This window comes from Anomaloglossus baeobatrachus, chromosome 6, assembly GCF_048569485.1.
Source record: "Anomaloglossus baeobatrachus isolate aAnoBae1 chromosome 6, aAnoBae1.hap1, whole genome shotgun sequence".
NCBI classification, from domain to species: domain Eukaryota; kingdom Metazoa; phylum Chordata; class Amphibia; order Anura; family Aromobatidae; genus Anomaloglossus; species Anomaloglossus baeobatrachus.
This window is the reverse complement of record NC_134358.1, coordinates 44,268,405-44,294,498: the sequence shown is the minus strand read 5'-3', so window position 1 is coordinate 44,294,498 and position 26,094 is coordinate 44,268,405. Positions and strand designations below refer to the sequence as shown.

General features: G+C 52.0%; 1 protein-coding gene across 1 annotated transcript in view; it reads right to left on the bottom strand.

Moving 5' to 3' along the window:
- TBC1D31 (TBC1 domain family member 31) overlaps positions 1 to 26,094 on the bottom strand; it is a 217,251-nt gene that overhangs the window by 75,668 nt on the left and 115,489 nt on the right. Inside the window, exons 11-13 of the mRNA XM_075316197.1 lie at positions 18,440 to 18,586; positions 9,511 to 9,644; positions 7,557 to 7,690 (exon numbers count right to left, since the gene is read on the bottom strand). Coding sequence (XP_075172312.1) covers positions 7,557 to 7,690; positions 9,511 to 9,644; positions 18,440 to 18,586 — 415 coding nt within the window. The remainder of the gene's footprint in view (positions 1 to 7,556; positions 7,691 to 9,510; positions 9,645 to 18,439; positions 18,587 to 26,094) is intronic.

The following is a 26,094-nucleotide window of genomic DNA, read 5'->3' as shown; positions in this document are numbered from 1 at the left end:
GCGAAGAATAGCTACATACAGTGAATGTATAGCATACACGCATGAAAATAAACACTGCAGCACATGCAATCCAAGCAGCATTGAAAGCTTGTGCCTAGGCACCCTTGCTTTTCTGCTGCTGTTGTCAAGTTATCTAGGAGCATTAGCCAAGAATAGCGACATACAGTGAATGTATAGCATACAAACATGAAAATAAACTCTGCAGTACATGCAATTCAAGCAGCATTGAAAGCTTGTGTCTTAGCACCCTTGCTGTTTGCTGCCGCTGGCTAGCCATCTAGGCGGGTAGACAGCCAAGAATAGCCATTACAGTGCCATGTATAGCATACAAGCCCAAAGGACACATGACCCTTCAGCACATGCAAGACAAGCAGCATAGAAAGTCTGTGCTTTAGCACCGCTGCTTTTTAGCTGCTGTTTCTAGGCCTGCATCCTGAATAGCGACTTTACAAAAGTACAGCAGGAGACTTCGGCATTAGTGGGTCAGCACTGCAGCTGCCGCTTACCGCCCGCACAAAAGCAGGTGTGTGGCGTGTGACTGCTAGCTCAGCGCTTGTCTCCGTTTTCCCGCTCTGCGTGCCGGAATGGCTGCCGGCGTCCAGAGAAGAGGGGCGGGCCGAGGGCGTGCCCGAGACAAGAGCGGGAACCCGGCGTCCCACTGAGTCTAGTGAAGGGGGCTGGAGAATGCAAAGCAGACTCCAGCTCCCTGCGCTGACTTACTGTACAGCGTCCCGCCTCTCCCCTGACTGGCAGGGCTGGGGGCGGGAACGAAAGGAAAACTAGGCCGCAAAGCCGGGGACTCGAGTAATAAGCGCGGCCGTCCTATGTGCACGGCCGGCGCGGAAGTCCCCGGCGCACCACAAGTCCCAGCCGCGCCACAGTGTAAAACACCCAGCAGCGGCCGGCGCAGCAGTTCCCAATACATAAATTCACTCAGCAAAGCTGCAGTGAATAATAGCACAAGCGCTCCGCGCTGTTGTCCCCGGCGCACTAACACTCCCAGCAATGCTGGTGTGTGTGTGCGCGATGTGTACGGGGACACAGAGTACCTTAATGTCGCAGGGCCCTGTCCCTGAGGATACCCAGCTCCAAATCCAGCAGGTTCTCTGGGTCTGTGGATGGAGCCCGGTCTCAGTGCCTGGAGACCGGTAAGATCCCACTTCACCCAGAGCCCTGAGGGGGGATGGGGAAGGAAAACAGCATGTGGGCTCCAGCCTCCGTACCAGCAATAGGTACCTCAACCTTACAAACCGCAAGTGGGGTGAGAAGGGAGCATGCTGGGGGCCCTATATGGGCCCACTTTTCTTCCATCCGACATAGTCAGCAGCTACTGCTGACTAAACAGTGGAGCTATTGTATGGATGTGTGCCTCCTTCGCACAAAGCTTGAAAACTGAGCAGCCCGTGATCCCACGGGGGGTGTATAGCCAGAAGGGGAGGGGCCTTACACTTTTTAGTGTAATGCTTTGTGTGGCCTCCGGAGGCAGTAGCTATACACCCAATTGTCTGGGTCTCCCAATTAGGAGCGACAAAGAAAACTGGTTTAAACAAATTCACTCCGAAGTAACGTCGGAGAACTGAAAACCGTTCAACATGAACAACATGTGTACCCGAAAAACAACCAAAAATCCCGAAGGACAACAGGGCGGGTGCTGGGTCTCCCAATAGGAGCTAGAAGAAAAGGAATTTACGGTAAGTAACAAAATTCCCTTCTTCTTCGGCGCTCCATTGGGAGACCCAGACGATTGGGACGTCCAAAAGCTGTCCCTGGGTGGGTAAAGAACTACCTCATGTTAGAGTTGCAAAGACAGCCCTCCCCTACGGGGAGGCAACTGCCGCCTGCAGGACCCTTCTACCTAGGCTGGCGTCCGCCGAAGCATAGGTATGCACCTGATAATGTTTGGTGAAAGTGTGCAGACTCGACCAGGTAGCTGCCTGGCACACCTGCTGAGCCGTAGCCTGGTGCCGTAATGCCTAGGGCGCACCCACGGCTCTGGTAGAATGGGCTTACAGCCCTGATGGAACCGGAAGCCCAGCAGAAACAGTAGGCTTCAAGAATTGGTTCCTTGATCCATCGAGCCAGGGTGGATTTGGAAGCCTGCGACTCTTTACGCTGATTAGCGACAAGCACAGAGAGTGCATCCGAGCGGCGCAGAGGCGCCGTGCGGGAAATGTAGATTCTGAGTGCTCCCACCAGATCCAACAAATGCAAATCCATTTCACATCGATGAAATGGATGAGGCAAAATGAAGGTAAGGAGATATCCTGATTGAGATGAAAAGGGGGATACCACCGTAGGGAGAACTCCGGAATCGGGCGCAGCACTGCCTTGCCTTGGTGAAACACCAGGAAGGAAGCTTTTGGATGACAGCGCTGCTAGCTCGGACACTCTCCTAAGAGACGTGACCGCTACCAGAAAGGCCTCTTTCTGGGAAAGTCGAGAGAGTGAAACATCTCTCAGAGGCTCGAAGGGCGGCTTCTGGAAAGCAATTAGTACCCTGTTCAGATCCCATGGGTCCAACGGCCGTTTGTACAGAGGGACAATGTGAGAAACCTCCTGCAGGAACGTGTGTACCTGAGGAAGTGGTGCTAGGCGCTTCTGAAGCATACAGATAGCGCTGAGACTTGTCCTTTAAGGGAGCCGAGTGACAACCTTTTTCCAAACCAGATTGCAGGAAGGAAGGAAAAGTAGGGAATGCAAATGGGCAGGGAGACACTCCCTGAGCAGAGCACTAAGAGAAGAATATCCTCCACATCCTGTGGTAGATCTTGGCAGACGTCGGTTTTCTAGTCTGTCTCATGGTGGCAATGACGTCCTGAGATAATCCTGAAGACGCTAGGATTCAGGACCCAAAGGCCATACCGTCAGGTTCAGGGCCGTAGAATTCAGATGGAAAAACGGCCCTTGGGACAGTAAGTCCGGCCGGGCTGGTAGTGCCCACGGTTGGTAGACCGTGAGATGCCACAGATCCGGGGACTACGACCTCCTCGGCCAGTCTGTGGCGATGAGGATGGCGCGGCGGCAAACGGACCTGATGTTGCGTAGCCCTCTGGGCAGCAGTGTCAGAGGGGGAAACACATAGGTAGCTGGAACTGCGACCAAACCTGAACTAAGGCGTCTGCCGCCAGAGCTCTTTGATCTTGATACCGCGCCATGAAAATCGGAACCTTGTTGTTGTGCCGAGACGCTATTAGGTCGACGTTCAGCATCCCCCAGCGTTGACAGATTTCCTGAAAACCGTCCGGGTGAAGATACCCTTCCCCTGCGTCCATACCCTGGCAACTGAGGAAGTCTGCTTCCCAGTTTTCTGCGCCCGGGATGTGAACTGCGGATATGGTGGATGCTCTGTCTTCCACCCCCATCAGACTCCGCCGGACTTCCTGGGAGGCTTGCCGACTGCGTGTTCCGCCTTGGTGGAAGATGTATGCCACCGCTGTGGAGTTGTCCGACTGAATTCGGATGTGTGTGCTTTCCAGCCACGGCTGGAAGGCTTGCAGGGCAAGATACACTGCCCAGATTTCCAGCACATTGATTTGAAGGATGGACTCCTCTGAAGAGAGTCCTTGACCGTCTGAGAAGGGGGACGTTCCTTCTAGGGACGTCGACTTCCCATCCCATTGGCAAAGAATGCCACATTGGAGTGGACGCAGATGAAACTGCGCGAAAGTGACTGCCTCTGCATGAGGCGTGTTAAGGAGTGTGACTGGCCGTGAAGGAGAGACTGCACCCCCGTCTGTAGTGAACGCTGTTTGTCCAGCGGAAGCTTCACTATCGCTGAGGGAGCGTGACACTCCATGCCCAGATATGTCAGCGATTGGGTCGGTGTCAGATTTAACCTTGAGAAGTTGATGATCCACCCGAAACTCTGGAGAGTCTCCAGCGCTACGCTCAGGCTGTGTTGGCATGCCTCTTGAGAGGGTGCCTTGACAAGTCGACCGTCCAAGGAAGGATCACCGAGTGACCCTGAGAGTGCAGGACTGCTCCCACTGCTGCCCTGAACTTGGTGAAACTCCGTAGGGCTGTCGCCAGACCGAAGGGCAGGGTTACGAACTGAAGATGCTCGTCTTCAATAACGAAACGTAGCAAACGTTGGTGCTCTGGAGCAATCGGCACGTGGAGATAAGCATCCTGATGTCTATTGATGCTAGGAAATCTCCTTGAGACATTGAGGCAATGACGGAGCGGAGGGATGCCCTCCGGAACCGCCTGGCCTTCACGTGCTTGTTGAGCAGTTTTAGGTCCCCCACAATCAGATTGGAGGAAAAACCGTGTCTTGTTCCTGAAGAGGAACAGGAATTACCACTCATTCTGCCTGCAGAAGAGCATCGGCTCGGTGGGTAGGTGGGGAAGTTCTGAAGAATCGAGCCGGAGGCCGAGAACAGAACTCTATCCTGTACACGTGAGACACAATGTCTCTCACCCACCGGTCTGTGACCTGTGGCAGCTAAATGTCGCCAAGGCGAGAGAGTCTGCCACCAACCGCGGATGCGGAGAGAGAGAGCTTAAAGTCATGAGGAGACCGCCTTGGAAGCGGTTCCTCTGGCTGCCTTCCTTGGGCGTGATTGAGCCCGCCTGGAATCTGAGCCCCTCTGAGCCTTTTGAGCCCTTTTGGACTAGGACAATTTGGACCTGCCCGAGCCTGGGAAGGACCGAAACCTCGACTGTCTCTCACGGACAGCATTAATAGGGTAAGTCGCAATGCAGACATTGCGAGGATAAGGACGCTACCTGCGGCACAGGTGTACCTGTGGTCAAGACCAGCTGCGCAAGACCAGCTGACATAGCTTAGAGTGCCCATACGGCTGCGAATGCCGGAGCAACCGACACGCCGATAGCTTCATAGACAGATTTCAACCAGAGGTCCATCTGTCTGTCAATGGCATCTTTAAGTGAAGTCCCATCTCCACTGCAACTATGGATCTAGCCGCAAGCCTGGAGATTGGGGGAGCCACCTTTGGACCCTGGGTCCAGCGCCTGACCACGTCAGGGGGAAAGGGATAACATGTATCTTTAATACATTTGGAGAAACGCTTATCTGGTAAGCGTGGTGATCCTGAACTGCTTCTCTGAAGTCAGCGTGGCCAGAAAAGTACTCAATGTACGCTTGAGATACTGAAATGGGATTTCTCCTGCTGGGAAGCTGACTCCTCCACTGAAGGAGCTGGGGGAGAGATATCCAACATGCCATTGTGGACGCTATAAGATCATTCCCCATGGCGTCACCATCCGGTGTATCCGGATTGAGAGCGGTGTCAGGATCAAAGTCCTGATCAGCTACGTCTGCCTCATCATACAGAGAGTCCTCTGCTGTGACCCTGACTAGTGATGAGGCCGAGTGCCGCTCCCAGCGAGCTCGCTTAGGCTGTCTGGGACTGTCGTCCGTGTCAGAGCCTTCACCCTGGCAAGATTGCCCATGGCCTGTCTGGACTGCAAGTCACTATCCCATGACAATCTATCAGCCGAAACTGCAACACCATCCCTGTCCATGGACAGGATTCACAGGTGGTTCCTTTGGCCACCTCTAGTAGAGACCCCGGCTGACCAAGTGCTACAGAGGAGCATTGCACCCAACGGGGGTCAGTGGAACTTGCCGGTGGAACAGTATCACATGCAGTAAAAGCAGCATAGAAAGCCTGTGTTGCTTTTTTGCTGCTGTAGTCTAGCCATCTAGGAGCATATAGCCGAGAATAGCGACCGTACAGTGCAATGTATAGCATACAAGCATAAAGTACAAATGAGCCCTTCAGCACATGCAATATGAGCAGCTTAGAAAGCCTGTGCCTTAGCACCCTTGCTTTTTTGCTGCTGTAGTCTAGCCATCCAGGAGAATATCTCCAAGAGTAGCGACCGTACAGTGCAATGTATAGCATACAAGCATAAGTACAAATAAACACTTCAGCACATGCAATACAAGCAGCCTAGAAAAACTGTGCCTTAGCACCTTTGCTTTTTTGCTGCTGTAGTCTAGCCATTCTAGGAGAATATAGCCAAGAATAGCGACCGTACAGTGCAATGTATAGCATACAAGCATAAGTACAAATGAACACTTCAGCACATGCAATACAAGCAGCATAAAAAGCCTGTGCCTTAGCACCCTTGCTTTTTTGCTGTTGTTGTCTCGCCATCTAAGAGGGCATATAGCCAAAAATAGCGACCTACAGTGCAGTGTAAGCTAAAATACAAATGGACACAACGGTATATAGTGGGGTCAGCACTTCAGGTGCTGCTTACCGCCCGCCTATAGGCGGGTGTGTGGTCGCCAGAGTCCTGTGACTGGTTGCCCAGAGCTTGTCTCCGTTCTCCAGCTCGGACTGCAGGAATGGCTGCCGGCGTCCTTCTCCAGCTCGTGTGACGAGGGGCGGGCCGTGGGCGTGCCCAAGGCAAGAGCGGGAAACCGGCGTCCCACTGTGTCCAGTGAAGGGGGCTGGAGAATGCAAAGCAGACTCCAGCCCTCGGCGCTGACTGTCTGTACAGCGTCCCGCCTCTCCCCTGACTGGCAGGGCTGGGGGCGGGAACGAAACGGAAACTAGGCCGCAAAGCCGGGGACTCGAGTAATAAGCGCGGCCGTCCTATGTGCACGGCCAGCGCGGAGTCCCCGGCGCACCACAAGTCCCAGCCGCGCCACAGTGTAAAAACACCCAGCAGCGGCCCGGCGCGGCAGTTCCCAATACATAAATTCACACAGCAAAGCTGCCGTGAATAATAGCACGAGCGCTCCGCGCTGTTGTCCCCGGCGCACTAGCACTCCCAGCAATGCTGGTGTGTGTGTGCGCGATGTGTACGGGGACACAGAGTACCTTAATGTAGCAGGGCCCTGTCCCTGACGATACTCAGCTCCATATCCAGCAGGTTCTCTGGGTCTGTGGATGGAGCCCGGTCTCAGTGCCTGGAGACCTGTAAGATCCCACTTCCTCAGAGCCCCTCAGGGGGATGGGGAAGGAAAACAGCATGTGGGCTCCAGCCTCCGTACCCGCAATGGGTACCTCAACCTTAACACCGCCGACATAAAGTGGGGTGAGAAGGGAGCATGCTGGGGGCCCTAGTATGGGCCCTCTTTTCTTCCATCCGACATAGTCAGCAGCTGCTGCTGACTAAACAGTGGAGCTATGCGTGGATGTCTGACCTCCTTCGCACAAAGCAGAAAACTGGTGAGCCAGTGATCCCACGGGGGGTGTATAGCCAGAAGGGGAGGGGCCTTACACTTTTTAGTGTAATGCTTTGTGTGGCCTCCGGAGGCAGTGCTATACACCCAATCGTCTGGGTCTCCCAATGGAGCGCCGAAGAAATGCTACTTCCTATGCTATTGGCACTCAGATTCCAAAGTCAAAGCAGTTTGCACCTTTATGTCTATGGCTACAAAGCCACAAGTGTACATTCAGCCCTCCACACCTGTGTAAAGTAACGGAGCGTCACGCACTCATCTCAAACATGACATTTTCTATTTGCTATTGAGACGTTATACATTGTGTTATAAAACGCAAAAGCAGAGCACATCACTAGCCATGAATACCTGCAATAATACATCCCAGTGACAGGTTGTAGGTTGTATCGGTTACCTGTGATGTGACGTCGTACTTCACAAAGTGCTGGAGCAGCTCCTTGTCGTGATGCGCCAACACGTTCTCAACCATACCAAGAATGTTAATTGGAGGATTCGGGAAATATTCAAACCAATGCTGACACCAATTAGCTAAGAAGAAAAAACCCAAAACATATTAACAGAATTATATATAATAAAAGGATCATAAATATTAGTATCCAGGCTTTTAAGATGTTGTCTGGTTTGGAAAACCTATTATGAAATACCCTATTAAAGAATTCTGAATTAAGGAGGTATTCTCTGAGGTCTTCACTAGCTCTCAGGAGTGAGCACCGCTTCATCAATAGACGGATTTCTCCTCCCTTGTGCTCACAGTTACTGATGTGAAGGAGTGTGTAATTTCTACCTCCCATCTGATGTAGTGTATTTTTCGGATTATAAGATGCACTTTTCTTCCCAAAAATTTGGGAGAAAAATGAGTCTTATAATCCAAATGTAGCTCACCGGGAGGTGGTGGAGAGGGGTCACAGGAGGCAGGGCATATGCTGCGGGTTTACTGCTTGCGGTGGGCTGTGCTGCGGGTTTACTACGGGCTGCGGGTTTACTGCAGCTGGCAGGCTGTGCTGCCGGTTTACTGCGGCTGGCGGGCTGTGCTGCCGCTTACTGCAGGCGGTGGGCTGTGCTGCGGCCTGTGCTTCGGGCTTGTGCTGCGGCCTGTGCTTCGGGCTTGTGCTGCGGCCTGTGCTTCGGGCTTGTGCTGCGGCCTGTGCTTCGGGCTTGTGCTGCGGGCCTGTGCTGCGGCCTGTGCTTCGGGCCTGTGCTGCGGGCCTGTGCTTCGGGCTTGTGCTGCGGCCTGTGCTGCGGGCTTGTGCTGCGGGCTTGTGCTGCGGGCTTGTGCTGCGGGCTTGTGCTGCGGGCTTGTGCTGCGGGCTTGTGCTGCGGGCTTGTGCTGCGGGCTTGGTGCTGTGGGCGGTGAGGAAGGGGCCCCATGTCAGTGGTGCGGGCTTCAAATAATGGCACCTGAAGTCGACGCATGCAGATGGACTAGCCCGCAAGGGCAGGGCCCTCTTCCCTCTGTACTAGTCTGTCTACTGTAACTTGTACATGTATTTTGTATGTAACCCCCTTCTCATGTACAGCACCATGGAATCAATGGTGCTCTATAAATAAATAATAATAATAATAATGGAGATCTTCGCTCAAGATCTCATCTGCGCACGTGCCACCTCGGGCTCATTGATTCCCAGCAGGGGACTTAAGGAAAATGGAGCTAGGAGGTGGTGCACGCGCAGATGAGATCTCGGCTTGTCATTGAACTAAGAGCTCCATCTGCGCATGCAACGACTCCGAGTGACATTTCTTTGAAGCCCACACCGCTGCACCGCCCACAGCATCGTCCTACTCCACTGCTGCCCCCCTCCCACTCCGGTAAGACAGCACCAGATTTTAAGATGGACCACATACTTCCCCCACTTTCTGTTTCCCTCTAACTTTGGGGTGCGTCTAATAAAATGAAAAGCAAGGTAATTTTCCACGGATGTTCCCCGTTCTGTACACTTATACACTGTGTGTGTGGTATCTGCCGTCACTGGGCTTCTTCATATCTACAGCACAGGTGAGCTGCCTAGTAGGATAACTTGGATGTTTTCCGCCTTCTCTCCAGATCTGATCCGCTTCCTTTGTGCAGCCTCCTAATCTCTGCAGGTAACTTTAAAACTTAGAGAAGGAAGACTGAGAATTTAAAAAAAGGATGCAGCAGAAGAAAGTGAGCCATTAGTTCTGTTAGAAGCATCGGAATAACCAGCTATGTGAAGGAGTGACACAGTCTATGCGGTGGCAAAACAGTAGCAGATTTGTAATAAAGATTATTTGTTTTATTTTGTAAATGGATGACACAAATAATGAATGCATAAGGTTTTGAGAGGCTTTTAAAAGTGACTTCCCCTGTATATAAAACTAAATGATCTTACTTATCACTGTGGCCACAACTTCGAAGCAGACGAGCTGGTTGTTCTGAAAAAGTTTTACAAATGGAAATGCCAAGAGAGGAAGGTACTTTGTTTCTCCAAATATTGCGGACCAATGGGCCAATGTAGAGAGCGTCCTAGTGAGCAAACAGGAGCACAGTTACTACATGGAAAGCGCTCAGAGCAATGACGCCGGTCCAATGTGGGGGTATTATATAAACCATTTTTCGTTTGGGAAGAAAAAAAAAAAATGAAAAGGCTTTCCAAGATTTTCTGCAAACGAAATCCTTCAGGGATGGGAAGCTTTGTCCTCAGAACCTCATAATTTGTTTTTAAAGTTTTCATATTGCCACGGAAAAAAGTGATGTTTTTTCTTACAATTTACTGGTATAATTATATGTACACATGTATGTATGTATGTATGTATATAAAGTTGAATGTGTGTGTGTATATGTATGTATGTATGTATGTATGTATGTATGTATGTATGTATGTATGTAAAGCTGAATGTGTGTATGTATGTGTGTGTATGTCCGGGATTGGCATCCGCGCCGTCGCAGCTACAGCCACAAAATTTTGCACACTCACACGTCTGGACCCCGAGAGCGTCATAGGCTATGTTGTGAGGTGAAATTTTAACCCTGCGCATTCCAATTTACCAATCAATTCATTTTTATGGGGAAAAAGTGAAACGAAAGAAGGGAATTTTGTTTACTTACCGTAAATTCCTTTTCTTCTAGCTCCAATTGGGAGACCCAGACAATTGGGGTGTATAGCTTCTGCCTCCGGAGGCCACACAAAGTATTACACTTAAAAGTGTAAAGCCCCTCCCCTTCTGCCTATACACCCTCCCGTGCATCACGGGCTCCTCAGTTTTAGTGCAAAAGCAAGAAGGAGGAAAGCTAATAAACTGGTTTAAAGTAGATTCAATCCGAAGAAATTTCGGAGAACTGAAACCATTCAACATGAACAACATGTGTACACAAAGAACAACAGCCCGAAGGGAACAGGGCGGGTGCTGGGTCTCCCAATTGGAGCTAGAAGAAAAGGAATTTACGGTAAGTAAACAAAATTCCCTTCTTCTTTGTCGCTCCATTGGGAGACCCAGACAATTGGGACGTCCAAAAGCAGTCCCTGGGTGGGTAAAATAATACCTCGTAATAGAGCCGTAAAACGGCCCCATCCTACAGGTGAGCAACCGCCGCCTGAAGGACTCGTCTACCTAGGCTGGCATCTGCCGAAGCATAGGTATGCACCAGATAGTGTTTAGTGAAAATGTGCAGGCTCGACCAGGTAGCCGCCTGACACACCTGCTGAGCCGAAACCTGGTGCCGCAAAGCCCAGGGCGCACCCACGGTTCTGGTAGAATGGGCTTCAGCCCTGAGGGAACCGGGAGTCCAGAAGAACGGTAGGCTTCGAGAATTGGTTCCTTGATCCACCGAGCCAGGGTGGATTTGGAAGCCAGTGACCCCTTACGCTGACCAGCGACAAGGACAAAGAGTGCATCCGAGCGGTGCAGGGGCGCCGTACGGGAAAAGTAGAGTCTGAGTGCTCTCACCAGATCCAACAAATGCAAATCCTTTTCACATTGATGAACTGGATGAGTACAAAACGAAGGTAAGGAGATATCCTGATTGAGATGAAAGGGGGATACCACCTTAGGAAGAAATTCCGGAACCGGGCGCAGAACCACCTTGTCCTGGTGAAACACCAGGAAAGGAGCATTGCATGACAGCGCTGCTAGCTCAGACACCCTCCGAAGAGATGTGGCTGCTACTAGAAAGGCCACTTTGCTGCGAAAGGCGAGAAAGAGGAATATCCCTCATAGGCTCGAAAGGCGGCTTCTGAAGAGCCATCAGAACCCTGTTCAGATCCCAGGGTTCTAACGGCCGCTTGCAAGGCGGGACTATGCGGCAAACCGCCTGCAGGAACGTGCGTACCTGAGGAAGCCTGGCTAGGCGCTTCTGAAGGAACACCGAGAGCGCTGAGACTTGTCCCTTAAGGGAGTCAAGCGACAAACCTTTTTCCAATCCGGATTGAAGGAAGGAAAGCAAGGTGGGCAAGGCAAACGGCCAGGGAGTAAAACCCTGATCAGAGCCCCAGGATAAGAATATCTTCCACGTCCTGTGGTAGATCTTGGTCGATGTTAGTTTCCTGGCCCGTCTCATAGTGGCAATGACCCTTTGAGATAACCCTGAAAGCGCTAGAATCCAGGACTCAATGGCCATACAGTCAGGTTGAGGGCCGCAGAATTCAGATGGAAAAACGGCCCTTGAGACAGTAAGTCTCAGTCTGGAGCGACAAGGATGGCGCGGCGGCAGTCGGACCTGATCTTGCGTAACACTCTGGGCAACAGTGCCAGAGGAGGAAACACATAAGGCAGTTGAAACTGCGACCAATCCTGAACTAAGGCGTCTGCCGCCAGAGCTCTGTGAACGTGAGACCGTGCCATGAATGCCGGGACCTTGTTGTTGTGCCGGGACGCCATTTGGACGACGTCCGGGATCCCCCAGCGGCAACAGATCTCCTAAAACACGTCCGGGTGAAGGAACCATTCCCCTGCGTCCATGCCCTGGCGATTGAGAAAGTCTGCTTCCCCGTTTTCTACGCCCGGGATTTGAACTGCGGATATGGTGGAGGCCGTGGCTTCCACCCACAGCAGAATCCGCCGAACTTCCTGGAAGGCTTGCCGACTGCGTGTTCCGCCTTGGTGGTTGATGTATGCCACCGCTGTGGAGTTGTCCGACTGAATTCGGATCTGCTCGCCTTCCAGCCACGGCTGGAAAGCCTCTAGGGCAAGATACACTGCCCTTATCTCCAGAACATGGATCTGCAGGGAGGACTCTGAGTCCAAGTACCCTGGGTCCTGTGGTGGAGGAAGACTGTTCCCCACCCCGACAGACTCGCGTCCGTCGTGACCACCGCCCAGGATGGGAGCAGGAAGGATTTTCCCTTCGACAATGAAGTGGAGAGAAGCCACCACCGAAGAGAATCTTTGGCTGCCTGAGAAGGTGAGACGTTCCTGTCGAGTGACGTCGACTTCCTGTCCCATTTGTGGATAATGTCCCCTTGAAGTGGACGCAGATGAAACTGCGCGAAAGGAACTGCCTCCATTGCTGCCACCATCTTCCCTAGAAAGTGCATGAGGCGTCCCAAGGGGTGTGACTGGCCTTGAAGGAGAGATTGCACCCCCGTCTGTAGTGAACGCTGCTTGTTCAGCGGAAGCTTCACTATCGCTGAGAGGGTATGAAACCCCGTGCCAAGATATGTCAGCGATTGGGCCGGTGTCAGATTGGACATTGGAAAGTTGATGATCCACCCGAAACTCTGGAGAGTCTCCAGAGCAACGTTCAGGCTGTGTTGGCATGCCTCTTGAGAGGGTGCCTTGACAAGCAGATCGTCTAAGCAAGGGATCACAGAGTGTCCCTGAGAGAGCAGAACTGCTACTACTGTTGCCATGACCTTGGTGAAGACCCGTGGGGCTGTCGCCAGGCCGAAAGGCAGTGCCACGAACTGAAGGTGTTCGTCTCCCATGACGAAGCGCAGAAAACGCTGGTGCTCTGGAGCCATCGGCACGTGGCGATAATCATCTTTGATGTCTATCGATGCCAAGGAATCTCCTTGGGACATTGAGGCGATGACGGAGCGGAGAGACTCCATCCGGAACCGCCTGGTCTTCACGTGCTTGTTGACCAGTTTTAGGTCCAGAACAGGACGGAAAGACCCGTCCGTTTTTGGAAACACAAACAAGTTGGAGTAAAACCCGTGACCCTGTTGCTGAAAAGGAACCGGGACCACCACTCCCTCTGTCTTCAGAGTGCACACCGCCTGCAGAAGAGCATCTGCTCGCTCGGGGGGCGGAGAGATTCCGAAGAATCGAGTCGGAGGACGAGAGCTGAACTCTGTCCTGTAACCGTGAGACAGAATGTCTCTCGCCCAACGGTCTTTGACCTGTGGCAGCCAGGTGTACTGAGACCGCCATGAATTTGAGTTCCTCTGATCCTTCTGAGACCTTTTGGACAAGGGGAATTGGGACCTGCCCGCGGCCCGAAAGGACCGAAACCTCGACTGTCCCCTCCACTGTTGGGGTTTGTTTGGTTTGGGCTGGGGTAAGGCTTAGTCCTTTCCCTAGGATTGTTTAATGATTTCATCCAATCGCTCACCAAACAAGCGGTCGCCAGAAAAAGGCAACTGGTTAAGCACTATTTGGAAGCAGAATCTGCCTTCCATTCCCGTAGCCACAAGGCTCTGCGTATTACCACCGAATTGGCGGATGCAACCGCCGTACGGCTCGCAGAGTCCACGATAGCATTAATGGCGTAGGACGCAAATGCCGACGTCTGAGAGGTTAAGGACGTCACTTGCAGAACAGACGTAAGTGTGCCTGCGTCAATTTGCGCCTGAGCAGCTGAGATAGCTTGGAGTGCCCATACGGCTGCGAATGCTGGAGCAAACGACTCGCCGATAGCTTCATAGATGGATTCCCACCAGAGCTCCATCTATCTGTCAGTGGCATTTTTGAGTGAAGCCCCATCTTCCACTGCAACTATGGATCTAGCCGCCAGCCTGGAGATTGGAGGATGCACCTTGGGACACTGAGCCCAGCCCTTGACCACGTCAGAAGGGAAGGGATAACGTGTATCCTTAAGGCGTTTGGAGAAACGCTTATCTGGGCAAGCTCGGTGTTTCTGGACTGCCTCCCTGAAGTCAGAGTGGTCCAGAGACGTACTCAATGTACGCTTGGGATATCTGAAACGGAATTTCTCCTGCTGAGAAGCTGACTCCTCAACTGGAGGAGCTGAGGGAGAAAAATCCAACATTTGATTGATGGACGCTATAAGAACATTCACTATGGCGTCACCATCAGGTGTATCCAGGTTGAGAGCGGACTCAGGATCAGAATCCTGATCAGGTATCTCCGCTTCATCATACAGAGAGTCCTCCCGCTGAGACCCTGAACAATGTGATGATGTCGAGGGAAGCTCCCAGCGAGCTCGCTTAGGCGGTCTGGGACTGCGGTCCGTGTCGGAGCCCTCACCCTGGGATCTATGAGACACCCCGGGAGCACATTGTTGTTCCAACTGAGGGGGACCAGGGTGCAATGATTCAATAGTGCCCATGGTCTGAGATACCGGTCTGGACTGCAAGGTGTCTAGCATCCTAGCCATAGTCCCAGAAAGTCTATCAGCAAAAAAACTGCAAACTCCGTCCCCGTCACCTGGACAGAGTTAACAGGTGGATCTCCCTGGGCCACCATTAGCAGAGGCTCCGGCTGAGTAAGTGCCACAGGGACCGATCATTGCACACAATGAAGGTCGGTGGAACCTGCCGGTAGCATAGCCGTACATGCGGTACAGGCAGCATAATAAGCCTGTGCATTGGCACCCTTGCTTTTTGCGGACGACATGCTGTTGTCTCCTCTGAGCAATCCAGGAGGGTATACAGCCAAAAATCAATATTGCGACCGTACAATGTACTGTATAGCATACAAGCATATAAATATATATATGTACACTTCGGCACTAGTGGGGTCAGCACCTCAGGTGCTGCTTACCGCCCGCACAAAGCGGTTGTGCGATCAGCAGAATCCCTGCCTGGGTCTCCCAGAGCCTGTCCCCCCTCTCCAGCATCAGAAAAGCTGACAGGAATGGCTGCCGGCGTCCTGTGGAGAGGAGGGGGCCGTGGGCGTGCCCCAGAAAAAGTGCGGGAATCAGGCGTGCCACTGTGCTCAGTGAGGGGGGTGGAGGATGCAAAGCATGCCCCAGCCCTCAGCGCTGACGTCCCATGCAGCGTCCCGCCCTTCCCCTGACTGGCAGGCCTGGGGGCGGGAAAAAATGAGACTAGGCCGCAAAAGCCGGGGACTAGAGTTATAAGCGTGGCAGGCGTAGAAACGCGGTCGGCGCGGAAGTCCCCGGCGCACTAACAGTCCCAGCCGCGCCGCAGTGTAAAAATGGCAGCGGCGGTCAGCGCGGTAGTCCCCAATAAACTAACACACTCAGCCACGCTGCAGTGTGTGATGGCACAAGCGCGGTCAGCGCTGCCGTCCCCGGCGCACTAACACACCCAGCAGTGCTGCAGTGTGACTGTGCGTGGTCCCCACGGGGACACAGAGTACCTCAACGTAGCAGGGCCTTGTCCCTGACGATACTCGGCTCCTTGTCCAGCAGAATCCCCAGGGGCTGTGGATGGAGCACGGTCCCAGTGCCTGGAGACCGATTAGGATCCCACTTCACCCAGAGCCCTAAAGGGATGGGGAAGGAAAACAGCATGTGGGCTCCAGCCTCCGTACCCGCAATGGATACCTCAACCTTAACAACACCGCCGACAAGAGTGGGGTGAGAAGGGAGCATGCTGGGGGCCCTAGTATGGGCCCTCTTTTCTTCCATCCGAAATAGTCAGCAGCTGCTGCTGACTAAAATGTGGAGCTATGCGTGGATGTCTGACCTCCTTCGCACAAAGCATGTAAACTGAGGAGCCCGTGATGCACGGGAGGGTGTATAGGCAGAAGGGGAGGGGCTTTACACTTTTAAGTGTAATACTTTGTGTGGCCTCCGGAGGCAGAAGCTATACACCCCAATTGTCTGGGTCTCCCAATGGAGCGACAAAGAAAGTGTATCCGCACCGTCGCATTTACAATCACAACATTTTGCACAGACACCTCATGTGACCCAGGCAACATCATAGACTATGTTTTGACAGGAAAATTTAACCCCGCACTTTACAGTTACTCTCCAAAAAACATGCCTCCATTAAAGTAAATGGAGGCTGGAACTACAGGTTATTAGTAGGAGCTGCGATTGGTTGCTATAGGAACAAAAGACATTCATAGTATAAGAGGCTTATATGTGAGGTAATAAGATGTCGGTGGGGAGACGGATAGAGAGAGACAGACAGGCGGGGAAAGAGACAGACAGGCGGGGAAAGAGACAGACAGGCGGGGAAAGAGACAGACAGGCGGGGAAAGAGACAGACAGGCGGGGAAAGAGACAGACAGGCGGGGAAAGAGACAGACAGGCGGGGAAAGAGACAGACAGGCGGGGAAAGAGACAGACAGGCGGGGAAAGAGACAGACAGGCGGGGAAAGAGACAGACAGGCGGGGAAAGAGACAGACAGGCGGGGAAAGAGACAGACAGGCGGGGAAAGAGACAGACAGGCGGGGAAAGAGACAGACAGGCGGGGAAAGAGACAGACAGGCGGGGAAAGAGACAGACAGGCGGGGAAAGAGACAGACAGGCGGGGAAAGAGACAGACAGGCGGGGAAAGAGACAGACAGGCGGGGAAAGAGACAGACAGGCGGGGAAAGAGACAGACAGGCGGGGAAAGAGACAGGCGGGGCACATTACTTGGCCAATTTAGGCTGCTTTCACAATGTTTTTTAACATGCGTCCTGAACGTTTTTTTAACGCAAAAACGGATCCAGTGCAAATGCGTTTTCATTTCAATGCATTTGCAATGGACTTGCGTCAACATGAGTTCACCTGCGTTTGCGTGCGTTATAGTGAGGATCCAGCGACTTGCAGTTTTTTAAACTTTTTTCAAAAACGCTACTTGTAGCGTTTTTGAGCTGCGTCCAAATATCGTTTTTCACTGGATCCTGACTATACTGCATGCAAACGTATGTGAACGCTGGCATGCTGATAGACAGGATCCTGCTTGCTCTAGCTGAGCATGCCCAGAAACCAGCCTGGCATGATCAGCCTCTCTCTCTCACCCTCCCTCTCTCCCCCCTCTGAGAGCGGCAGACGCTCGTAACCAAGGTAAATATCGGGTATCCAAGCAAAGCACTTCGCTTAGTTACCCAATGTTTACCTTGGTTACCAGTGTCAGCAGCTGTCAGATGCCGGCTCCCAGTCTATCACGTTCAATCCCCTCACTCCCGATCACATGACTCCAATGCCCGCCCATAAATTTCAAGTGACAGGATCCTGCAAAATAACACATGCGTTTGCATGCGTTTTTCTTTGTGAAAACAGGATCCACTTTTACAGCAATAAAACGTTCATGACGCATGTTAAAAAAACGTAGTATGAAAGTGTGAAAGCAGCCTTAGTTAAATCTGTGTGGAATATCAGTGGTGTTGAAGTATATGTTGTGAAATGCTTCTATTAGCTTAGATTTTTGCCTTTTAATAATTACATTTATATCTATTTGTTTTGTGGTTTTTGTGTGCAGAATACATTTTTGTTAATACATTCTATTTTGTTAACAGTTATTAACCCGGGCAAAGCCGTGGTAGTACAGCTAGTGTATATTTTCTATACATTCTATATATAAAAGAGTGTTTTTTACGTTCTACACAGTGGCCTGGGCTCTTATATATGGTATTCTAGAATGCAGTATATAAGAGCTCACTGGTGGTGGCCACAGCTTATAGGGGAAAACTGGTTACAGGTTCCATTTACCTGGTGAAGCCCTTTTCATCTTTGGTCACTTACACCAAGGATTGTATGGGCAATGCCCACGTGATCACCTTGACGTAATAATACATACATGCCATGGTGTTATTCACACTACCAAATTTGGTTTCCCAAGGACCCATCTGCCTGATCCAAGAACTCAATGGATACTGAATGCATGTGGATTAAACTCAGCTATTCAAGTCTATGGGAGTGACAAAAAAAGCTAAAAAAAATAATGCACATGAAAGACATGAGTATTGTTTCAAATGCGACACATCCCCCAGCTTATTTTACCAATGGACCTTCCCTTCCATGCAACAGACACCTCGGTTGGCAGCAGACTGACCATAAATCTGCACTAATGAGGTTCCTTTGTATCAGTGATGGACATGTCAGATGAACACAGCGTAAGCAATGTTCTCATTGATCGTCCACTAAAGGATGAATTATCCTGCGTATTGTATAACATTCTGATAATAATAATAATCTTTATTTCTATAGCGCCAACATATTCCGCAGCGCTTCTTCTTACCTCTGTAAGACTCTCAAAAGCTTTGTGCTCTTCAGGGGGTATTCCCGGTGAAGCAGGACGTACTGGGTATGTGTGCCCTTGTCGGTGAGGCTGCTGAAGGCGGCATGGTTCTCCGGTAGCTGGAGCAGGGAACGCCAGATGAACATCCTGCATGAACAAGAAGAGCGCAGCAATGAAAAAAACATTACATACCGAGCTGTGATTTCTCACCTACACCCAAGTCATATGGCAAGGCTCGTCAAAGGGTCGATACTGACTTTTAGGATTGCTGCTTCCAATAATTGACACTAGAGTTAAAGTCCTCTTCCTCTCTGAAGAGGCAATTTGTGTATTTAATTTCCCGGGGGAGCATTGTATGGCTTATAAGCCTCCTTACACTGGCATGCCAATCTCCACAAAGAGAAATTTTACTCCTTAGACCTCATCTGCAGCCTAAATTGTTACAAGTTTAACAAATGAGCAACGGTTAAAAAAAAAAAGAGAATTTTGTTACTTACCGTAAATTCTTTCTTATAGTTCCGTATTGGGAGACCCAGACCATGGGTGTATAGCTTCTGCCTCCGGAGGACACACAAAGTACTACACTAAAAAGTGTAGCTCCTCCCTCTGAGCTTATACACCCCCCTGGTAGCCAGTCCTAGCCAGTTTAGTGCAAAAGCTGAAGGAGAATAGCCACCCACAAGTAGAACAGAGTAAGAACCGGAACAACCGGAGACTCTGTCCACGACAACAGCCGGTGATAACACACGGAACAAGAAAATTGCCAACAGGCAACAGGGAGGGAGCTGGGTCTCCCAATACGGAACTATAAGAAAAAGAATTTACGGTAAGTAACAAAATTCTCTTTTTCTTTATCGTTCCTTTGGGAGACCCAGACCATGGGACGTTCCAAAGCAGTCCCTGGGTGGGAATAAACAGAAAAAACTAAGAAGTAGGCGGAGCCTAACTTCACAAGTGGGCGACAGCCGCCTGAAGGATGAGTCTGCCCAAGCTCGCATCTGCCGAAGCATGAGCGTGTGTGACGGGGTGTTCAACAGAGCAAAGGATGGACGAGGCCGAGGGACGATCCAACAGGTTTATTCACAAGAACACTGGAACAGCACACGATAAGTCCACATAAAACAGATTCGGGGGCCCTTCCCGACAATCCTCGGACCGGACAACAAAGCAATCGTCCTTACAGTAGTCCAAAGAGTTCCACACAATCCCACGGGCCGCCACACAGGCCTAGCTCCGTCCGTGTCCACAGCCACCCAGGCTGGAGCTCCTTCCTCTCTTTAGTTTCAGCTCACTCTGAAGTTACAAAAAGGGAAATGCATTGTCTGTGCTCCTTGACCAGCCCACCATGTTTGTTCAGGGGGTAGGGGTCACACATCCTATCATCAATGGTTTGGTCCATCACAGGGCTCCAATATGTCTGCAAGCCACAGTAGATGAAGGGATCCCCTGCTGTGCAGAACAATGACTATTCCTTCACTGGCCAATGCAATTACAGACTAGATACACAACTCTGGATAGAAGAGGACAGGCTATTTACATAATCACATTAGATGCCAAGACTACAATTGTATGAGAGACACATTGAGACCAGTAGCTCCCCCAAGAAAATACATGAATTACAACTAATACAACCAGGGAAATATACATATCATGACATAGTATCACAGCATATATAGTGAGAGGTTAAATTACATCTTCACAGCGTGCACTTGGTAGTGCTTCGAAAAGGTATGCAGGCTAGTCCAAGTGGCAGCCTGACAGACTTGTTGAGCCGTAGCCTGGTGCCTAAAAGCCCAAGAGGCACCGACAGCTCTGGTCGAGTGTGCTTTGATCCCCGGCGGGGGAGGCACCCGAGTACTCTGGTAGGCGTCCGAAATGGTCGATCTAATCCAACGGGCCAAGGTCGGCTTAGAAGCAGAGAGACCCTCGCGCCGCCCTGTGGTTAGCACAAAGAAGGGAATTTTGTTTACTTACCGTAAATTCCTTTTCTTCTAGCTCCAATTGGGAGACCCAGACAATTGGGTGTATAGCTACTGCCTCCGGAGGCCGCACAAAGTACTACACTTAAAAGTGTAAGGCCCCTCCCCTTCTGGCTATACACCCCCCCGTGGGAGCACGGGTCCCTCAGTTTTAGTGCAAAAGCAAGAAGGAGGAAAGCCAATAACTGTTTCAAAAACAAATTCAATCCGATAAACAATATCGGAGAACGTAACTTATCAACATGAACAACATGTGCACCCGAAAAGCAAATACCCTGAGAAAAAACAGGGCGGGTGCTGGGTCTCCCAATTGGAGCTAGAAGAAAAGGAATTTACGGTAAGTAAACAAAATTCCCTTCTTCTTTTTCGCTCCTAATTGGGAGACCCAGACAATTGGGACGTCCAAAAGCAGTCCCTGGGTGGGTAAAAGAATACCTCGTGATCGGGCTGTCAGGCAGCCCTTTCTTACAGGTGGGCCACCGCCGCCTGCAGGACTTGTCTACCTAGGCTGGCATCCGCCGAAGCGTAGGTATGCACCTGATAATGCTTGGTGAAAGTGTGCAGACTCGACCAGGTAGCCGCCTGGCACACCTGCTGAGCCGTAGCCTGATGCCGTAATGCCCAGGACGCACCCACGGCTCTGGTAGAATGGGCCTTCAGTCCAGAAGGAGTCGGAAGCCCAGCAGAACGGTAGGCGTGAAGAATTGGTTCCTTGATCCACCGCGCAAGGGTGGATTTGGAAGCTTGCGACCCTTTATGCTGACCAGCGACCAGGATAAAGAGTGCATCCGAACGGCGCAGAGGCGCCGTGCGGGAAATGTAGATCCTGAGTGATCTCACCAGGTCCAACAGATGCAAACCCTTTTCAAATTGGTGAACTGGATGCGGACACAAAGATGGTAAAGTGATATCCTGATTGAGATGAAAGGAAGATACCACCTTGGGAAGAAACTCTGGAATTGGACGCAGTACTACCTTGTCTTGGTGAAACACCAGGAAGGGAGATTTGCAAGATAACGCCGCCAGCTCTGACACTCTCCGAAGAGACGTGACCGCCACCAGAAAAGCCACTTTCTGTGAAAGCCGAGAAAAGGAAATCTCCTTCATAGGCTCGAAAGGTGGCTTCTGGAGAGCAATTAGAACCTTGTTCAGATCCCAGGGTTCCAATGGCCGCTTGTAAGGGGGAACGATATGACAAACCCCTTGCCGGAACGTGCGTACCTTAGGAAGTCGCGCCAGGCGCTTCTGAAAGAATACGGATAGCGCAGAGACTTGTCCTTTAAGGGAGCTAAGCGACAAACCTTTTTCCAACCCAGACTGCAGGAAGGAAAGAAAAATAGGCAATGCAAATGGCCAGGGAGAAACTCCCTGAGCAGAGCACCAAGATAAGAATATCTTCCACGTTCTGTGGTAGATCTTGGCGGAGGATGGTTTCCTAGCCTGTCTCATGGTGGCAACAACATCAGGAGATAAACCTGAGGTCCCTAGGATCCAGGACTCAATGGCCACACAGTCAGGTTCAGGGCCGCAGAATTCAGATGGAAAAACGGCCCTTGAGACAGCAAGTCTGGACGGCCTGGTAGCGCCCACGGTTGGCCTACCGTGAGATGCCACAGATCCGGGTACCACGACCTCCTTGGCCAGTCTGGAGCGACGAGAATGGCGCGACGGCAGTCGGACCTGATTTTGCGGAGCACTCTGGGCAACAATGCCAGAGGTGGGAACACATAAGGTAGTCGGAACTGCGACCAATCCTGAACTAAGGCGTCTGCCGCCAGAGCTCGGTGATCGTGAGACCGTGCCATGAAAACCGGGACCTTGTTGTTGTGCCGTGACGCCATCAGGTCGACGTCCGGCATCCCCCAGCGGCGACAGATCTCCTGAAACACGTCCGGGTGAAGGGACCATTCCCCTGCGTCCATGCCCTGGCGACTGAGAAAGTCTGCTTCCCAGTTTTCCACGCCTGGGATGTGAACTGCGGATATGGTGGATGCTGTGTTTTCCACCCACGTCAGAATCCGCCGGACTTCTTGAAAGGCTTGCCGACTGCGTGTTCCCCCTTGGTGGTTGATGTACGCCACCGCTGTGGAATTGTCCGACTGAATCCGGATCTGCTTGCCTTCCAGCCACTGTTGGAAGGCTCGCAGAGCAAGATAGACTGCTCTGATTTCCAGAACATTGATCTGAAGGGTGGACTCTCTCTGAGTCCACGTACCCTGAGCCCTGTGGTGAAGAAACACTGCTCCCCACCCTGATAGGCTCGCATCTGTCGTGACCACCGCCCAGGATGGGGGTAGGAACGACTTTCCTTTTGACAATGAGGTGGGAAGAAGCCACCATCGGAGAGAGTCCTTGGCTGCCTGAGAGAGGGAGACATCCCTGTCGAGGGACGTCGACTTCCCGTCCCATTGGCGGAGAATGTCCCATTGTAGAGGGCGCAGATGAAACTGCGCGAAAGGGACTGCTTCCATTGCTGCCACCATCCTCCTTAGGAAATGCATGAGGCGCCTCAAGGAGTGGGACTGATTCTGCAGGAGAGATTGCACCCCTGTCTGCAGAGAGCACTGCTTGTCCAGTGGAAGCTTCACTATCGCTGAGAGAGTATGAAACTCCATGCCAAGATATGTTAGTGATTGGGTCGGGGTTAGATTTGACTTTGAAAAGTTGATAATCCACCCGAAACTCTGGAGAGTCTTCAGTGCCACGTTCAGACTGTGTTGGCATGCCGCTTGAGAGGGTGCCTTTATAAGTAGATCGTCCAAATACGGGATCACGGAGTGACCCTGCGAGTGCAGGACAGCTACTACTGCTGCCATGACCTTGGTGAAGACCCGAGGGGCTGTTGCCAGCCCGAAAGGTAACGCTACGAACTGCAGGTGTTCGCTTTCTATAACGAAGCGTAGAAAACGCTGATGCTCTGGCGCAATCGGCACGTGGAGATAAGCATCTTTGATGTCTATTGATGCTAGGAAATCTCCTTGAGACATTGAGGCTATGACGGAGCGTAGAGATTCCATCCGGAACCTCCTGGTTTTTACGTGCTTGTTGAGCAACTTTAGATCCAGGACGGGCCGAAAGGACCCGTCCTTCTTTGGCACCACAAACAGATTGGAGTAAAAACCGTGACCTTGTTCCTGAAGAGGAACGGAAGTCACCACTCCTTCCGCCTTTAGAGCGGCCACCGCCTGCAGCAGAGCATCGGCTCGGTCGGGCGGTGGGGAAGTTCTGAAGAAACGAGTTGGAGGACGAGAGCTGAACTCTATCCTGTACCCGTGAGACAGAATGTCCCTCACCCAACGGTCTTTGACCCGTGACAGCCAAATGTCGCCAAAGCGGGAGAGCCTGCCACCGACCGAGGATGCGGAGAGAGGAGGCTGAAAGTCATGAGGAAGCCGTCTTGGTAACGGTTCTTCCTGCTGTCTTTTTTGGGCGTGACTGAGTCCGCCAAGAATCTGAGCCTCTCTGATCCTTTTGAGTCCTTTTGGACGAGGCGAATTGGGACCTGCCTGAGCCTCGAAAGGACCGAAAACCAGACTGACCCCTCCTTTGTTGGGGCTTGTTTTGTCTGTGTTGAGGTAAGGATGAGTCCTTACCCTTGGAGTGTTTAATGATTTCATCCAAATGCTCCCCAAACAATCGGTACAGGCAGCATATAATGTCTGTGCCTTGGCACCCTTGCGTTTTGCGGACGACATGCTGTTGCCTCCTTGTAATCTAGGAGGGTATATAGCCGAGAATCACCAGCGACCGTACAGTACAAAGTATTTGCAAACACAAAATACTCAGTATACAAACGGCACAAGTGGGGGTGAGCCCTTGAGGGCTGCTTACCGCCCGCTGAACAGCGGGTATGAGGCCGTAGAATCCCGTGTCTGGGTCTCCCAGTCTCCCCTCTGCAGCTCAGCGTGCAGGCAGGAATGGCTGCCGGCGTTCTGTGAAGAGGGGCGGACCGTGGGCGTGCCACAAACAAAAAGTGCGGGAAACTGCGTCCTACTGTGCCTGGTGTGAGGGCTGGAGTATGTAAAAAAGACTCCAGCCCTAAGCGCTGATGCTCTGTACAGCGTCCCGCCCTCCTCCTGACTGGCAGGTGCGGAGGCGGGAACGAACGAACTAGGCCGCAAAAGCCGGGGACTGTAGTAATAAGCGCGGCCGTGATATATGCACGGTCAGCGCGGAAGTCCCCGGCGCACCACAAGTCCCAGCCGCGTCGCAGTCCCAGCGGCCGGCGCGACCGTTCCCCCTGAGTCTACCCACTCAGCTAAGCTGAAGTGAGGAATGGCACAAGCGCAGCAGCGCTGTTGTCCCCGGCGCACTAACACACCCAGCAATGCTGCGGTGTGCGCGCGTATGCACGGGGACACAGAGTACCTTGACGGAGCAGGGCCATGTCCCTGACGATACTCAGCTCCATATCCAGCGGCTTCTCCAGGGGCTGCGGATGGAGCACGGTCTCAGTGCCTGGAGACCGGTAAAATCCCACTTCGCCCAGAGCCCTAATGGGGATGGGGAAGGAATCAGCATGTGGGCTCCAGCCTCCGTACCCGCAATGGGTACCTCAACCTTAACAAGCACCACCGACAGAAAGTGGGGTGAGAAGGGAGCATGCTGGGGGCCCTGTATGGGCCCTCTTTTCTTCCATCCGACATAGTCAGCAGCTGCTGCTGACTAAACAGTGGAGCTATGCGTGCGTGTCTGACCTCCTTCGCACAAAGCAAAAACTGGGGGACCCGTGCTCCCACGAGGGGGTGTATAGCCAGAAGGGGAGGGGCCTTACACTTTTAAGTGTAGTACTTTGTGCGGCCTCCGGAGGCAGTAGCTATACACCCAATTGTCTGGGTCTCCCAATTAGGAGCGAAAAAGAAAAGAGAGGTGCACCGCCTAAGCGCAGCGGTGCGAGACACATAGATCCGGAGAGCACGCACCAGATCTAGAGTATGCAGCGCTTTCTCAAAGCGATGAACAGGGGCCGGACAGAAGGAAGGCAAGGAAATATCCTGGTTAAGGTGGAAGGGAGAGACCACCTTAGGAAGAAAGTCCGGGGTCGGACGGAGAACTACCTTGTCTTGGTGAAAAACCAAAAAAGGTGACTCCGAGGAGAGTGCAGCCAAATCAGAGACTCTCCTGAGAGAAGTTATGGCAACTAGAAAGGCCACCTTTTGAGAAAGACGATACAAAGAAACCTCCCTAAGGGGCTCGAAAGGGGGTTTCTGCAATACCGTGAGGACCAAGTTAAGGTCCCAGGGATCCAAGGGCCGCCGATAAGGCGGAATGATGTGAGACGCACCTTGCATGAAGGTGCGGACCTGAGCCAGCCGGGCGAGACGCCGCTGGAACAGCACTGACAGAGCTGAGACTTGTCCCTTGAGAGAGTTGAGGGACAGTCCTAGCTGCAGACCGGACTGTAAAAAAAGACATAAGGGTCGGCAACGAGAATGGCCAAGGAGAATGGCCGGAAGAGCGACACCAGGACAGGAAAATTTTCCAAGTCCTGTGATAGATCTTGACGGAGGAAGACTTACGGGCCCGAGTCATAGTGGAGATGACTTCAGGAGGAATACCAGAAGCCGTCAAAATCCAGGACTCAAGAGCCACGCCGTCAATTTGAGTGCCACAGAATTCGGGCGGAAAAACGGACCTTGCGAGAGAAGGTCTGGACGGTCCGGAAGATGCCACAGC